Source organism: Periophthalmus magnuspinnatus, chromosome 18, assembly GCF_009829125.3.
Source record: "Periophthalmus magnuspinnatus isolate fPerMag1 chromosome 18, fPerMag1.2.pri, whole genome shotgun sequence".
Taxonomy (NCBI): Eukaryota; Metazoa; Chordata; class Actinopteri; order Gobiiformes; family Gobiidae; genus Periophthalmus; species Periophthalmus magnuspinnatus.
The window spans coordinates 13,372,958-13,390,567 of NC_047143.1; the positions used below are offsets into that span (position 1 = coordinate 13,372,958).

The window sequence follows — 17,610 nt, forward strand, 5'->3', positions numbered from 1 at the left end:
CTGGACTGCTCCTTGACTGTTTGAGATCCAACCTGGCTCCAGAAGGTCTTCAAGTGTTGGTAGTACCATTAACCTGAGTTGAGGGAAAGGATACAGGGGTAGACATGGAAGTGCGTGCTAGTGAAGGGCTGCAGACACTCCAGGTTGCCCAGCACAGTCCTGATGATGTTCTGAGAGCACAGCATGGGACAGACTCTTATTACACCGAGTATGAATGAATGCTGCTGCTGTACTTTGTAAAGTCTACCTCCATTTCATGCTCAGGGTTGTATGAGTGTCCTTCTGTTGCCTCTACTGCCCTGTGGATAGATAATGTGATTACTATTACCATAATTAAACCTTGGGATAGACCCATGTATTGGTTGACTGATATATCAACCTTAAAGCTCCAGCTTTACAATTCATCCACATGCACACTTTAGTCCATAGGAAGATTTTACTGTACTCCCTGGTAGTGGTTTCAAAACTTTTTTGTCTTGAGTACCCCAGGCTCTTTCTCACACTCAGAATACCCCCTAACTTGAGCACTTGTTTACTATTATACTTTCTTATTCTAATGACATGATCAGACACCGACATTCTTAAAGCCACAGTATGCAAACAAAAACATGTTTTATTTTATTTTATTTTGTGTGTTTATTTTTTGTGTTTATTGTAATGATCAGACACCGACATTCTTAAAGCCACAGTATGCAAACAAAAACATGTTTTATTTTATTTTATTTTGTGTGTTTATTTTTTGTGTTTATTGTACTGAAAAACATGCATTCTTACTCTGAGTGGGCTTGCATCTCCACAAATCTGATTCATACTTGGCCTGGTGGAAGTCCTACTCCCGTTCATTTCCATGGAAATGTTGTTCCTTTGACATAGAACGTATCGACCTCCATAGAGATGTATGGATTTAACCTTCTATTTCCATGGAATCATGCCTATTCATGGGTTTCAAACTTTCAAGCTATGGCAACTATCCTCCATGATCATAGCAACTAAGCAATTCAAATCAAAATATTATATCTTTTGAATGGAGAAAGGACCTCACCAAGTACTCACAAAGTCCTTCAAAACAGGAAGGAATTGATGTTGAAAACCCATGAATATACATTTTTTATTTACACATATGTTTCTAATGCAGAGCAATGCAGTGTATAAAACAGTGAGTCAATAACTATTTCAAATAAAATCATTTGGGGGAAATGATCCAAACCTTGTTACTATGAGATGTAATTGTGCCAAATAGTCCTTTTGTTGTATAATGCAGTATTTGCCTTTTTTAACAGGAAGCTTTTCATCGATTTTTGTCAGTGAAAGCTGTAAAGAAGCTGTATCTAGAGTGAGCATGGATGTGCCCTTGCCTGTATGAACTGCCTCCTCGGATCTTAAACTTGTAGATGTACGTCCCAGCCTTGAAGAAGCGTGTCTGAGGGAAGGGGAATGAGAAGGGCTGCAGTGTCATGGCTCTCCTAAACACACTCAAACAAGAAGCCATTTTAATATTGTATACTAGGTACGCCTGTCACAATAAATACTATAATCGACTTATCGTTCAATACAGATGGAACAATTATTTTTTGGGGTCAATATTTCTCATAGGTACTTTTTCTTTGTACCAGTAGGATTTTTTTTTTCTGTACTATGATGAGAGCTTTTGAGAGATGAATTATCAACCCCTATGACTCATTATATACAAAATAACTACTAATGTTGCAATCTATTATTTAACAATATTCTACATTTAGAATACTTTTTGGTGGATATTTCTGCTTTATGGATTGGTTTCAATATTATCATTTATTGCCTATATTTACTCCAGCAATACACCGCACTAAAAAATTTGTTATAGTAACAGGCCTAATACTAGGCTTGTGGGTTTTCAATAGATTTTTAAAACATTCAACATATTTATTTTGTTTCTTTTGAAAGCAGACAAAAGATAAAGCATAATTTAACTGGTTAGTCCTATTGGCAGAGATGTGTGGATTATACATAGTGCACACGTGTTACGTAATCAAATGTACTCCTTTGATTATGTGTAGATTAAAATGGCTGATGAGCCGAACGTTTAAGAGAAGTAAAAAATCAAACTGATAAATCAATCACAATTGCATCCACATGTCAAAAACAATTCCACGTTTAATATTTTATCTGTATATTACAAGTGAAATTGAATATTTTATCTGAATACATCTATGTTTATATTAGCCTATTTTCTTATTTCAGTACACTGTAGACATCACTGTAAACTATTGCATGTATAGTATATGCATTTGTTAAATTACACGTCTTGTAAAAAATGGTGTATGGGCCTACTTGTTTAGTAACTTGTTTATAAGTTATAAGTAAGTAAAACATAGAAATTAAAGGTTGGAGTATTTGTTAGCGTTTTACATTTTAAATATGAGATTGTATGGTAACTTTTACCAATAATATAAAAGTCCCAGTATAACAAAATAAACAACTATTTTAGCCAAGGTTTGAGCAGCTGGAAGTGTCCCTTCACTTGTCGGCTGTCGGACTATCGCTGCTGTCCTGATCTCGTCCCGGTGCTCGGGGCTCTCTTCTGTCGGTTCCTCTCAGTGCCTACGCTGAAGAGCTTGGTGCTCGGGTGCTCGGTTTCCCGCCACTAGGCAGCCCAGTGGCCAGCGGTTTATTTGGGCCATTTTGATTGGCTGTCTCTTCCTCCAATCAGATGAAAGTAGAGGGGACGTCACATGACTGCCTCAGAACCACGTGGCTCAGTGTTATGAACGCGACAGTGTGTGGTCGTAATAAATAGGCTCTGTAGTGGTTTTAAACTAAACTTAATTGCGGCTGAAGTTTGGATTATATTCGCCTGTTTTTCTATTTGTCTTCACTTAGTTTAGGAAGTAAGTAGCCATACCAGTACCATTTTCTACTGATAAATGCTCACTTTCACACTGACTAAATAACCCACACGTAGTCTTTGCATGCACTTTATTGCTCATTTATAATGTATGATTGATACACTGCAACAAAAGAATCAATCGAATTGCATTTATTATGTGTATTTCATACAAAAAACACGCAGTGTTTTACAATACATTAAAAACAATACACAATGGATTTATCATTAATTCAAGATTTAAAAAAGCTAACCCTTTTCAGTCCAATTCACGGTGTCTTAACAATGGTATTGAATCCTCAAGTATATCAGATAACTACACTACATACACTACAACGTTTTTGTTTTGAAGTAAGTATAGGCAAATCATCAGAGAAGTGGGGGTTTGCAGATTCGTCCGCTCTGTCAGATATATATATATATATATATATATATATATATATATATATATATATATATATATATATATATATATATATACACAAGCATGTTGTTCTGGCTCTTGTTGTTCACAGACTAGTCTCTCCTAAAATCCAAGGTCATGTCCTCCGGCATGTGCGTGTCCCTGAACACCGGAGCCCAGATGCCCCTCTTAGGCCTGGGCACCTATAAACTGATGGGGGCAGAAGCTGTGTTCCAAGCTGTGGATGCGGCATTGGCTGCTGGATATCGCTCCTTCGACAGTGCTGCTGTGTACCGCAATGAGGCCGATTTAGGACGAGCGCTGAAAGAGTTACTGCCCAAGTATGGGCTCACCAGAGAGGACGTGTTCATAACCAGGTATTCAAATGTGAGTGTATCTATATTATCAGTCAATAGAGGTTATGCAGATGACGTCATAACCTTTGGAACTTTCTTAGTGAGTGACAAAGGGATATGAGTGTAAATGGTGATTAATGGCATATACTTATGTAAAAGCTCAAAACACATCAAAATGTGAAAGAGCTGCTACAGCTCAATAACAAATATAAAGTCCTATGACTGTAAATATATGCTAATTATTTAGTTTGTACCTGATGTGCAAAATATGAAAATCAAGTAAATAAAAGTAGAAAACCAGTTAACAGTTAAGCAACAGGGATATGGCAGACTACAGGCACATTTATCACTGATACAGACTTTGTGATCACACACAGTTGACCTAAACCTTTCTCTCCTTAAGTAACATGTTTCTGTATGCTGAGGAAATAAGGGTTGTGGTATGAAAACAAAAGACCTATGGACAAAAATGAGGCAAAAAAGAAGAAACCCTTTGTCAGTTGTGCTGGCCATAGTTCTGCTTCAGTGCCACTGAAATGCCAGGAGCATTTTTTGAATAAAATGATTAAAATGCATAACCTCTTTCATTGTATTGTTACGCATCTGTAGTAGCAGCACCCAATTCATAATTAACCAGTTAAAAGCAGGATTAAAGCAGCTAAGTCTTGCCATTTTATTTGTCATAAATCTTAATTATTCATGACACATGTGCTATCCCATTATTGCACATGTGCCATGAACATGCAACAGTGGTATCCTGTATGATATTTGTGTCCAGTAAACTGGGTCCTAAAGACCAGGGTGCGGGGGCCATGGAGGGAGCTTTGCGCAGCCTGTCAGAGCTGGATATGTGCTGGATCGACCTGTACCTGATCCACTGGCCCGGCACACAGGGGCTGGAGGTGACAGACCAGAGGAACCCTGGTGAGTGGACCCACACATGTCACATTTTTTAGTGTCCATGTCCTAAATGATATTTAGTGCAATGAGTGTGTGTGTGTCAGACAACAGAGCAGCCAGCTGGGCAGCGCTGGAGGAGCTGCACGTCCAGGGGAAGCTCAAGGCCATTGGAGTGTCCAACTACACCCCTGCCCACATGAGGGCGCTGATGAAGAGCTGCAAAGTCCCCCCTGCTTTGCTACAGGTAAAAACTAAATCTGTTAGTATGGCTTGGTTTGTAGAGGAGCAATGGTTTTACTGTTCAAAGACAAGGATAACTGGAAAAAGATGAATTAGGATAAAGTCACACAGTAAATTCAACAGAAAAATCATTTTCCTGGAGGAGCACATGCTGCCCTTTATCATGTTTCTGCTGACTTTCCTGTGTGATCACAAGGAGCAGTACATGATTAAACCAATGACTTCAAATGGACTCAAAACTTTGGAAAATCTTTATAACCCTCACTTTTCTGCACTAATACTGATTGATAGCTGTTTCAGGATTTCAGCTAGTTATAATTTTAGCAAACAATGGAATTAGATTCAGGACTACGTCAAGAATTACAATTATTTAATCATGTCTTCTTATTGACAAAGAATGACAAAGACCATAGTAGACTGGACTCAATTGTACATGTGTTTAGGGGTAGGAGAAAATGTAACGCCCAGGCAGGCACAGGCAGAACATGCAAACTCCACCTGAAGGAGCATGCTGCCTGAACACCTGAGGGTGCGGTCTGAAGATTGCAAAGTGATCAGGTCTTGCAGATACAGTAGTGCCTGACCAGTGATGCATTTAGCATCAGGAGAAGAATTTTGTATTCCATCCGGGATGAAACAGGGAGCCAGTGCAGTGATTTGTTCAAATTTTATTAGGACTTTCATTAGGATTCTGGCGGAGCTGTTTTGAATGTATTGCAGTTTTTGAATGTCCTTGGCAGGAATTCCAACGAAAAGTCCATTGCATTAATAATCCAACCTTGAGGAGATAAAGGCATGGACAGGTTTCTCTGCATCTGGAAGGTTTAGAAAGGGGTGGAGTTTGGAGATGTTTTGGTGAAATGATGTCTTGCACAGGTGTTTTATGTGGTTACTGAAAGTCAACTGTGGCTCCAACTGAACCCCCAGGTTAGTGACTGAGGAGGAGAAGGTGATGACCTGACCATCAAAGGTGAAAGGAGCGAAGTTGATGGGGTGTGCCAACAAGGAGTGCCTCGGCTTTACTACTGTTTAGCTGAAGGAAGCTGCTGTTCATCCATGCCTTTACCTCCTCAAGGCATGCAGTGAGTCATGACAGAGCTTCAGAGGGGCTTGGGGCAGTTCTGATGTACAGCTGTGTGTCATCAGCATAACAGTGGAAGGACAACCCATGTCAAAAGCATGACCGAGGGGTAGCATGTAGATAGTAAAAAGGATGGGGCCGAGAACTGACCCCTGCGGAATGCTGCATGTGACAGAGAGAAGCCTGGACTTGCTTCCACCCAACAGAACGCATTCAGTCCTGTCAGACAGGTAGGACTGGAACCACTGTAATACAGTTCCCAACAAGCTGTTGTGGTGGAGGCGATCCAGGAGAATGGTATGATCCACAGTGTCAAATGCTGCTGTCAGGTTGAGCAGAGATGGTGAACCTGAATCAGGTGTCATCAGTAGGTCATTTGTCACCCTGAGCAGAGCTGTTTCCGTGCTGTGGGCTGAACAAAAGCCTGAGTGGAACCTCGCAAACAAGCTATTTCGCTTGAGATAGTTCTGAATTTGGGAGGCTGCTACCTTCTCTAGGACCTTTGGCAGAAAGATGAGATTTGACATAGGCCTGTAGTTAGCAAGCACCTCTGGACCTAATGAGCGCTTCTTTAGGATGGGGCGGATGACAGTAGCTTTAAGGGAGGATGGGATGTGTCCAGTTTGTAGTGAGAGGTACACAACCTGCTCAATAATTGTAGATCACTTCCTGTATTACCATAACATGGTGGAATACAAGGTGGAACAGAGAGAGAGGAACTCAGCCTAAATATGCAGGATTTATGTGTTAAATAAGAGTGACTGGAAAAAACAAAACTTCAGGTATCTATGAGGAAACCACATTATAACAGAGATCAGAAAATAATGCAATATAGGCCCTTTAGACATATTATAAATCTAATTGTAGTAGTGTCGTAACGGTGGGTGTAGCGGACCAAAGAGTGCAGACTCGGGGCAGATTTACGGTGTTTATTTACAATAGTGCAGAGTTAATAGTCAATAGTTCGTAAATCACAAACGGGGACAGGGAGCGGGAGGCAGGCCAGACGGGCGTAGTCCAGAGCGGGCAGGAGACATCCAGGGCCGGAGCACGACAGGACAAGGCGCGGGAACAGGAAGGACCGAGCAGGAGTAATCCAGCAAGCGGGAGCCAGGGCAGGTGACGGGAAACAAGCCGAAGACCAAGACAGGACAGGAGGCGAAGACACACGTAGGATCCCGCAGACAATGACAGGAATGACAGAACGAAGGAACGACGATGATCACGCACCGAGTGTCTAGTCCTGGCTCCTCTTATACACAGCAGGTGGTGGTGATTGTGCGGATGACCTGCAGGTGCGCGCAGGAGGAGTCAGGAGCCCAGCCCAGATCCGGCAGGTGAGGGAGGGAAAGAGCAGGACAGGAGGAAACTAGGAGCGGACGGTGCGGATCATGACAAGTAGTCACAAATTTTTTTCCCATAATTGTGCAACCCTATAGACAGAAGTGCTAAATGCTCTGCTCTGCCTCTGGTGAAGGCTATGAAACTTACTGAGGAAGACATAATTCCACACCAGAGGAAAAGGATCGATTTTCTATGTTACTCCTATTACAGGTTAGGTTTGAGATGCACACCAAAAATCTGATCATTGCCTGATTTATGGAGTGATTATCAGTAATCTGATTTATTTCTGATTGTTCCCACCTGTGCAGGCGGTTTGACAATTATGAAAAAGGGCAAACTAATGTGGTACCAAGAAAGACCAAGATGAAAGATTAAAGAAGAAAAGAAAAAGCCATTTAAAACTAATAGTACGTTACAGCAGTAGTCTTTACTGTTACTCTAAATATCTAATAGTTAACTGACACTTGTCACCTGTTTTTGGTGATCAGATTTCTTTGGTGCATGTAAACACAATCCAAAAATGAGATGCAGCTATCTAATTATTCTACTACTCTGATTTTTACTGGCCATACTCCAGGGTTCTCCACTACAAAGATCCTGAATCATAAGGAAAAGAAGAGAGATAGAAGGATAAAGAGGTCATTACGGGCTATGGACATAGTTTGTCTCTGTTGCATCATCATCCTCCCCCTCTGCTACTTCAATCACTGTCATGCAGAAAGAAAGAAAAACAAAAAACATTTGTTAAATCAGAGCATATAAGCTGCTGGGTCAATACTGGTGAACACATTCTCACACTGTAGAATACTTTTGAATAATAAGACTTTTATGATAACACATTTTGAAGTCCACACGTGGACAAAATTGTTGGTACCCATCGGTTAATGAAAGAAAAACTTACAATGGTCACAGAAATAACTTGAATCTGACAAAAGTAATAATAAATTAAAGCCGCAAGCGGCATCGAATGGCCCTCAGCGGCAGTTCTTCGCACTTGGCCGACCCGGCACTCACTACAGGAGGCACTAACGCGCCAGTTTTATCCGTGTTATTGCAGCTTTGGGCTGTACTTGTCACTAAACAAAGTCTACACACAGTGGAAGGACTGATGCACAAAATGCAAAAACATGGGTTTTTCCAGGCATCGCCATGGCAACACCGTGCAAAAAACAAACTTGGCCCCCGGGACATTTTTGACGGAAACAACCTGAAGAGTTACTGTGTCAAATTTCACGTTCCTCAATGAAGCAAATACGTTTTAATGAGACTTTGAAATGTACGAAAATTTGGAAATTTTCCCATTAGGATAACATGGGCTGTTTCGCGCATCGCCATAAAAACCCAGTGAAAGGTATGATATGGGTCTGATTGGTCCTCCTCCGCCCCCCTCCCTCCTCCTCGCCTGGCCGATTTTTCTTGTTTTCTCAGATTTTTCCTGTTGTTTGATTTTCCAGTTTGTTTTTGTGTGTAGGCAGCACGGTGACTAAGTGGCAACACTTGCCTCACAGCAAGAAGGTTTGGTTCGATCCCCGGGTCGCCCAGGCCTTTCTGTGTGGAGTTTTGCAGGTTTCTCCCCGTGTCTGGATGGGTTTCCTCCGGGTACTCCGGTTTCCCCCATCAACCAAAACATGAACGCCCTTCGAGACAACCGTTGTTTTGATTTTGGGCGTTTCAAAAATAAAATGAAATTAAAACTGCAAGCAGTGATAAAGGCCCTCGCCACCCCTTGCGACCGCGGGGTACACGCTACCGTGAACATCCTGCGTTTCGTTCCCGCTTACATCGCCCCTCCCCCCAAAATCAGCGTCTCAGTAATACTACCCCATTCATTCCAATGAGACCATTTATGACATTGTCACGCCTGAACGGTTGGAAATAGAGGTATGTCTTCATTGGCTTTTTTTGTTCAGTATGATGAGAGGAATATGTGTACCAAATTTGAATGGTCTATGACACAGTAAATATTTTTCATCCCAGTTAACCAAAACCCATGTATTTCAATGAGAAATGTCAGACGTTGCCATGGCAACACCTTTGAAAATAGAGGTATGTTCTCATTGGCTTTTTTGTTCAGTATGTCAATAGGGATGTCCATGCCAAATTTCAAATGTTTATGTCAAAGTAATTTTTTTGGTCCAATTCAAACGTTCAAGGGGACGCTGTGGAGCAATATAATGTCTGACCTGTGTAAATTTTATATCTATGCGTTCAGATCAACATTTTGAAAAAAAAAGTATATTCCTGCCGGGGCATAGGACACTAAATGTGTGAGTTACACGCATTTAAAAACTTAAAAAAATGGCTTTTTTCTTTGCAGGCTCGCCACACCCACATTTTATAACTTAGAAAATTCCAAAAGAGGTCCCTATAATCCCACATGGGTCTAGTTTATTTTGACCAATTTGCATGTTTCTTGAATGAAAATCCAAGGCGCAAAAAATTCAAATGTGAGAGGTAAAAGTTTGAAAAAATTAGGTTCTGCCCACAATGGCCGACTTCCTGTAGGGTTTAGGGTGGGGACATAATATAATTTTTTACTTGTCTTGACATGTTCTATGTTTGTACCAAATTTAATTTGTCTACGATGAAAAAGGTCTCTCATTGCCACAATGTATTTCAAATTTTGAGGTGGCGCTATTGAGTCATTTTGAAACATTAATTTTTTTTAACATCAAAATATAATTGGTGAATTATAATAATAATTCACCAACCTTGAATTTTGGGTGCAATAAAATTGACTTTTCGTTAACGTTCAGGGGGTCAAAAATGGCTTCAACGACACGACCAAAATAATAAAGAAAAATAATAATAATGGAAATGCATTTTCCACCCATTATCTTTCTCCTAAACCATAACAGCTACAGTCATGTGACTTTCTCACATTGTGCCCCATCACAAGTAAGGCCCCTGTGAAATTTTTCACACGTCCACGACAATTCAATTGTGTTCTACGAATTTTTGAAAATGAAATTTGAAGAGGGCACTAGAGAGCCATTTTGTGAGAGAGTGCCTTGATTTGCATATCATTGCGTTCAACTCACAAATGTGCGTAAACGCTGTATTAGCGTTTTCCCAACAAAAAATGTGTGAAAGAGAAATATTTTATTGAAATATTCCAAAAATTGCAATTTTGTTGAAAATTCACCCTGACCACACCCAAAGTCATAATCAAAATGTAATTGATAATATTTAATCACACATGGGTTTAGTGGGATTGGGCCAAATTGTAAGTGTTTGTGATGAAAACTGTGCAAGGAAATGTCCTGAATGTGAGGGTGTGCACTTTTGTCATTCCCGGGTTTGATCCAATATGGCCGACTTCCTGTACATTTTAGGGCGGGGCCATAATATCATTTTTGTCATGTCCCGACAAGTAATATTTTTTGATGTGAGTTTCAGATTTTTACGTTGCCTTTTTTCCGAGTCGGGCTCCCATTGGCCCCATGAAAATCAAAGTTTGAGGGGGCGCTATCGAGTCATCTTTCGTTATTTTTTCTCGGGGTCTTTTGTAACAGTTAGAGCTCGTTGAGTTCTAATTTTTGACACCACTCACTGCCATTTCGAATGATTTTTGCCATTTTCCATGCTCCAGATGCGGTTTTAATGAGTCCCTCGCTGGGACGTAGTCCCAGGCTCGGGCCTAATGAAATGAAATGATTGACTTTTTTGATGACATGAGGCGTCATGGTGCCAAATTTAACATGATTCCATGAAAGTAATATTTTTCACATGAATGGGATCACTCCCATTAGGATAACATTGGCACTTTGGCGCATCACCATGGCAACACCAAGCAAAAGACAACATGGGTCTGATTTACTTTATTGATTCGGATGACCCCCTGGAATTTTGTGTCAAATTTGGTAACATTTGGGAAAACGAAATTTTCGGCCCTCCATACAAATTCATATGAAATTCTATAGGGGGCACTATTGCGCCAGTTTTATTTCTTTCACAAACAGTAGAATTAGACGAGAAAGTTTTACAACTGTTTTGAATTTGAGCCCAATCGGACTTTGTGTGCACGGGAGCAAATTTTGACGTGAAAATTTTGAAAATTCCAACAGAATTTTGCGGCTGCCGTGAAAGGCATCATCATAAATTGGATAACTTTTGATGCCCCACTTGTCTAGATGATGTACAGTGATTTTCAGCCCTGCCGGTGAAGTTTCAATCCAAGATGGCCGACTTCCGGTTTGTCGTGGGCGTGGGCATTTTTTTTTTTTTTGTTTGGCATCACTTGATAAATGCGTGTATCGAATTTCGTGGCTCTATGGCAAAGTTGACGTCAGGACTTCTCCCATTGACGCAATGTATTTTGACTATTTTGTGCCATTTTTTAATGCACAATTATGCAACACATAAAAAATAAATTTTTCGGCACACCTGAATTTTGGGGAAAATTTTGTGAGTTTTTCAATATGTTCAAAGGGTCAAATTCCTGCTCAAAGAGCGGAAGAAAGAATAAATTAAAGCCGCAAAGTTGCCCATTGACTCAATGTTGACGCTGACATGCTAGCAAAAACAAATATGCATATCCCATGCCTATGGCATGTGTTGCTAGGATACAGGAGTCAGGGCAGGGGGCGACAGGGGACACGTGCTTTGCACACAACTTCGAAGACAGTCTGCAATGATGAGTGCCCTACGCCCTGTATGGGCTCGGGCTAATAATATTTTTAGCAAAAACAATATATCCACAATGGCGAAATGACGGGCGCGGTAGCCCATTAACCTCCCATTGAGTTCCATTCATTTTAGCAGTAATAAATATGGCCCATGCCTGCGGCATCGGTGCTTGGATAGGGCTCGGTGCTAGGAGTGTTTTTGGGGGACATGAGCGCTTCGTGCTGCACTTGCCCATGCAGACTGCTTAGCCCATGCACTCATCATTGTGGAAGCGGTAGGCCCTACGCCCTGTTGGGGCTCAGGCCTAAAAAATGCATCTGGGTGAAACCATTTTCCCCAAACTCCAGTTATGCCAAACAACAACAAACTTGTGTTAGTCGTTATGGTCACTATTCGCTAATATTGGTTTTGGTCAGTATATCTTTTCACATTCAGGTTAAGGTTAGGGTTAGGATCAGGGTTAGGTTTATGAACAGGTAAGTTTAGGGTTTTGGGATAGGTGTGCTAACCGATTTTTGGCTAAACTGAGCTGTAATTTTTTAGGCAAAAGAAAATTATAAATAAATAAAAGGGTATTTGTTAACTGTATGTAACGGATCACAACCTTAATATTTGTTGTATTTTCATCTAAGTTAACTCACTCTCTGTCGAATCACCGCAGTGGTAGAGCAACTTTAACAACTTTTACCTGAGGGAGAGACACCCGATGACCCGTATTGATAACCCTTTTACCTCCCAAGGTTGGACCAGGACCAGCCCAGAAATGTGTAAGAAAGTGTGAGAACCTACCTTACGAGGATCTGGTCTCCTGCAAGTAGATTTATCAACTACTAAACTTTTAGTCTAGCTAAAAGTAGAGGAGATCAAGTGTGGAGACAAAAATGAGGTGTAGTCAGTAAATGCCTTTTTTGTGTGTTTATTGCCAAGCGAAGTTCAACCGAGGGTTCAAATTCAGGTACGTTCAATGTGACCTGGAACAGTGAGAGATTTTAGCTACTGTCTCAATGGTAGACAGGCGGGTCCCACTTCTAATCCAGACTTGTCAGGTATCGAACAACCTACACCCATTCAGCCGAGGGTACAAATTGAGGCACAATTCAATATGGTCCTGGATTGGTGAGAGATTCTGGCAACTGTCTCAATGGTAGACAGGCGGGTCCCACCTCTACTCCTGGGTTTCCAAGAATTGAATGGCCTACACCCAATCGGTGGCAAGCACTTAGAGGTGACTAATTGGGAGAGACGTATTGTCTCCACGTCAAAAAGACCTCGGAGAAGCATCAGTGAGTGAGAGACATAAAGTCTCCACGTCAGAGAGATCTCTGTTTGCTTGCAGAATGAGCACAGCTTATATACAGTTACAAGGGGCTTTCCAAATCTCAAGAACCAATCAGTGTTTGACAGCAAACATGGCCTGACCAGGAGGTACCTCCCCTTTATTACAAATATGGTATGGCCCTGTGCACTCAGTGAACTGTAGAGTTGCACCTGCGCAGATGTGTCTTGAACTTGTCTTAAACTCAACTGAACTTTTGAACTTTGTCTTAACTTCAATTTAGAGCAAATTTAAGCTTTTAATTCAATGTCAGTTATAGCCAGCCCAGTTCATACTGTCAAACATTGATCTTACAATTATCACCTTGTTATTACAAGCATAAGCAAAATTTTAATAAGTATAAAAGTATAAAAAGTATAAAAGTAAAAATAAAACAAAAGGTACTTTAGTTATACTGTAATATACCATTAAATCATTTAGCATCAAATTGCTACTTAAATGCATCATAAAATCAAAACAAGCTATAAATGCAGTCCTAAAGATACAACAAAGCAACTTCATAAACTAGCAACATTAGCACACACATAAGGTCCTTTTAGTCAAAACATTCTTTTAACCAATTGAGTAACTTAGGCACCTTTAATAATCATAATATCATAAGTGTATAAAAGGATAAAGCAAAGCTAATCAAATACACATTTAACAGATGAGTCTAAATTTAGCAAGTTGATATAGATAAGTCGGTAGTCACATCTACTTCATAACTTTAGCGTAACATTTTAATTAACTACCTTAAGCATTATTAAAGCAGTGTGACGTCACGTTCACGCACCCTTTGGCAACCCCTGCTGGGATCCTTCAACACTCTCTATGGAAAATAGCAGTAACTAGCTTTACTGACATGGAACGCTAAGCCCCGCCCCCGGATGAAATCCCGAGAATTTTGGTAACCATGCTCAAACACCTCTTGTTATTTTAAAATGAAGTTTCAAATACACATCAAAAGTAAAACTTTGAAGCGTGTGCTGAACCTACCGCCCACAAAGTGTTTGCTACAGATGCGACTGTTTTCAGAAGTCTTCCGCTGGGATTCTGTAAAAGGAAATGCCCTCTTTGGAGTAGCGCCGGTTCATGGCTGTGTCAACGAGGTTGGAGCACGGCTGGATTAAAGGGGGATTCGGACTATGCTAGCAGAGAGATGTGGTTAAGTGATGTCATCTGAGAACTGTTCAATATCATTTTTATTTAGATCATTAATAAATTCCAAGCTCTTGATTATGGCTACGTAGTGCACATATCTTTGTTATGTGCATTACACATTATATTTGTTGACTTTTACATTTTAAAAAGAATTGTCTGGTGTGAGTGTGTGTCTGTGCTGCAGTGCAGTTCCAGCCTTATTATAATGGCATTTTAGGGACCTTTCAAATTTCTTAGGGGCCTTGCCTTGAACAATGCTTTTTCAGAGGCTTTTCTACAGTCAATGGTTCACACTTGATCATAGTACTTGACTGACTTGGTTAGGTCCTGTTCTGGACCATAAGGCTAATTAAGATTATTTAATTTGCCTATTTTCCCTTTCCACATGTGGTCTTTTTGAGACTATTTTACCACTATGATTTATGTCTGTCCCTAAATTATTCAGATGAGCTCCATAACAAAAATAATCTAAGACTAAAGCACACAGTATGTTTGAAGGATATTACTAATGCTAAAAGAATCCTTCTGTTTTTTTCTTGTTGTGTGCAGGTTGAGTTCCACCCACGCCTGGGCCAGCCTGAGCTCCGAGCGCTGTGTACTAAGTTTGGGGTGTTCTTCCAGGCCTATACTTCTCTGGCAAGAGGGGAGCTGTTCAGTGACCCTGTGGTGCTGGAGGTGGCCAAAGCGTGTAACCGAACCCCTGCACAGGTACTCTCCACCAGGCTGCGGTTTTGTATGGCAGGGTTGTCAAAAGTATCGAAAATTAGATACTAATCAATACTAAAACTTGTATTGAAACTCGATACTCATTTGAGCAGGTATTGATATTATCGATATCAATATTGTGTTTATGGTACTGTCTGATCGTTCCTTAATGTTCTCACTCAGGTTCTTTTGCGCTGGGCTGTGCAGCAGAATATTGGAGTTCTACCTAAGTCATCCAGTCCTGAGCGAATAAAGACCAACGCCACCATCTTTGACTTCTTCCTGAGTGACGAGGACATGAACAAGCTGAGCAGCCTGGACTGTGGACAGCGCTTCTGCTGGGACCCCTCACATGTGGTCTGACCTCCACTGCACTAGCTCTGGTTGTATAGTGCAACAGGACTTTTTAATACCAATGCCTACAGATGCTATAAATTAGCTATCTGCTTACTTTGCTATCTGTGCTGAAACTGGAAAAGTATAACCAGATTTGGCTTGGGGCTTTCTACAGGGAAGTGCACTACTGTACTAGTGTCTGGTAAATCCAGAATGATTTCAACAGACTGATATCAGTCTGATAACCACATCCTCCGCTCAAGCCTGGCCAAATGTGATCGCGCAATTAGATTTGTTTTTTTCAGTGACAAATGTGAAACAAAGGAGCTCATTAGTCACCCATCATTTATAAATAAAATACAACTTCTCTTACCTCTGGTGAACAGAGTTTGGTGCTTTGCTCATTGATTCTGCAGAAATCCGCCATGTTTTTCAGCCCAATGTGATATTTTTTTCTGATATGGACAGACCATGTGCATCTCTGATTGGCTAATTCAACTGCCAATCACGCCCATTTGAAAACAGGGAGATTCAGGTGACCAGACTCACATCTTCATAAAGTACTGAAGAAGTGTGTATTCTGGATCCCATGAAATACTACTTACGTTACCGGTAAAAAGTTTGGACACACCCTCTTATTCAATGTTTTTTTTTTTTCCTTATGTTTACTATGTTCTACATGTTGGATACACATTGAAGACATATGAAGCAAAATATATGGAATTATGTAGGTGAAAAAAATAATGAAATCATATTCTCTCAATGAGCTTCATGAAAAAGTCAGCTGAAATGGTTTTCATTTCAGAGGTGTGCCTTGCCAGAGTCAAAGAATGCCAATTGTCCAACAGTATCTTTGCTGTTCCTAATACTGCACTTTGAGATGCCTGATGTTTTTCCTGGGATTTGCTCTAGTCACTCCTCCAGTTTGGGGGTTACTTTCCCAAGTGATCCAATGATCACAAGCACCACTGATGCCTTCACCATCCAGGCCTTCTCCAGCTCTTCTTTGAGCCCCTGGTATCTCATGTTAGTTTCTCATGTTCCTTTTTCTTGATATTCCCATCACTTAGTACTGCAGTGTCCGCCACAACGGCTTTGGTCTGTTGTTTGTCTGGTTGGTTCACCATTCTGTATCTGGAAGTCCCACAGGATCTTGGCACAATCATTGTCCACTACGTTTGAAGATGACCTTGTGGTCTCCAGTCCATACTCTGCACAAATGTTTCTGTTGTTCCTGTCCTGTTCTGATGCTTCACAATATGCCTGCTTGGTCATGCCGATCCATGTATGCTTTCCCTGCCAGCATCTTACACCCTGCAGTTATTGTCTCAGGTGCCACTTTGCAGAGCCTTGGGTCTTGTCTGGTGAGCCTTTATTCCTCTAGTGCTCAAGGCCTGCTCCTGTGAAGCCAGAATGAGTCCTTCAGACCACCTCTCTCAAGGCATTAGTAGGATTTGATATCAGCCACTTCAGTTATGGCATATCCCATGTAGTGGCTTGTCCTCCATGATGGTCTTTTTCTGCACTCTACTGTTGATTCATTCAACAGTGGAGTGCATCGGGCCTTTTCCTGCTGGATTGCTGATCCATGTGTGGCATTGAGCCATAGCCAGTGCACAGGTTGATCCATGTGCTCATTTATTTAGCCGTAATGATGTTAAGAGCCAGCAGGTTCTTGGCAGTGATTTTTTTTAGCCAGTAGGCATGGATCATGTCTCCATGCCTACTGGCATGACTCTTTCCTGGATATCTGCCACTGTGATGGTGGCATGGTTATATTCAGGGAACAGCTTCAGGTATGGGCATCTGACCTGGGTATTTGTTTTTTCATTGTACCTTTCTGAGTCTGCTCTCTGCACTACCTTAATTTTGGGTTTTGGAAATTAGACAAGTTTTGGCCTTTGTTTACAGTATGGTTGCCTCTACATAAATCACATCTGCTGTCTATGTTCAACCACATTATAAACTTCACCAAAATTGTCACACTAACCTTCCTCCTGTGTTAGGGTCGCCACCGACCCGTTTTAGGTTTTAAATGTATAAAAGAACCACATAGGGTTAGTTTATTGCATCAAGGCTTTTTGACTTTGTCAGGAATCTCTACTTCTAACAAAATAATGAACTTTTTTTTTAAATTAATTATAAAATGCTCTGGTTAAAAATATGACCTTTGTGGTGTTAGGGTCAGTTTCGACCCGGTTATAAAAAAATGACCATAAAGCAATTATTACTACCAAAACTGAAATCATAAATGCACTGTAAGCCAAAATAGTGACA

General features: G+C 40.8%; 1 protein-coding gene across 1 annotated transcript; it reads left to right on the top strand.

Annotated features, from left to right (window-relative positions):
- Window positions 1-2,823: 2,823 nt before the first annotated feature.
- Window positions 2,824-15,397, top strand: zgc:101765 (uncharacterized protein LOC450036 homolog). The gene is made up of 6 exons (XM_033983600.2): window positions 2,824-2,867; window positions 3,402-3,643; window positions 4,401-4,546; window positions 4,627-4,766; window positions 14,842-15,000; window positions 15,181-15,397. Exons 2-6 carry the CDS (start codon window positions 3,405-3,407, stop codon window positions 15,358-15,360), a joined length of 864 nt encoding a protein of 287 aa, XP_033839491.1. The 5' UTR covers window positions 2,824-2,867; window positions 3,402-3,404; the 3' UTR covers window positions 15,361-15,397.
- Window positions 15,398-17,610: the final 2,213 nt, after the last annotated feature.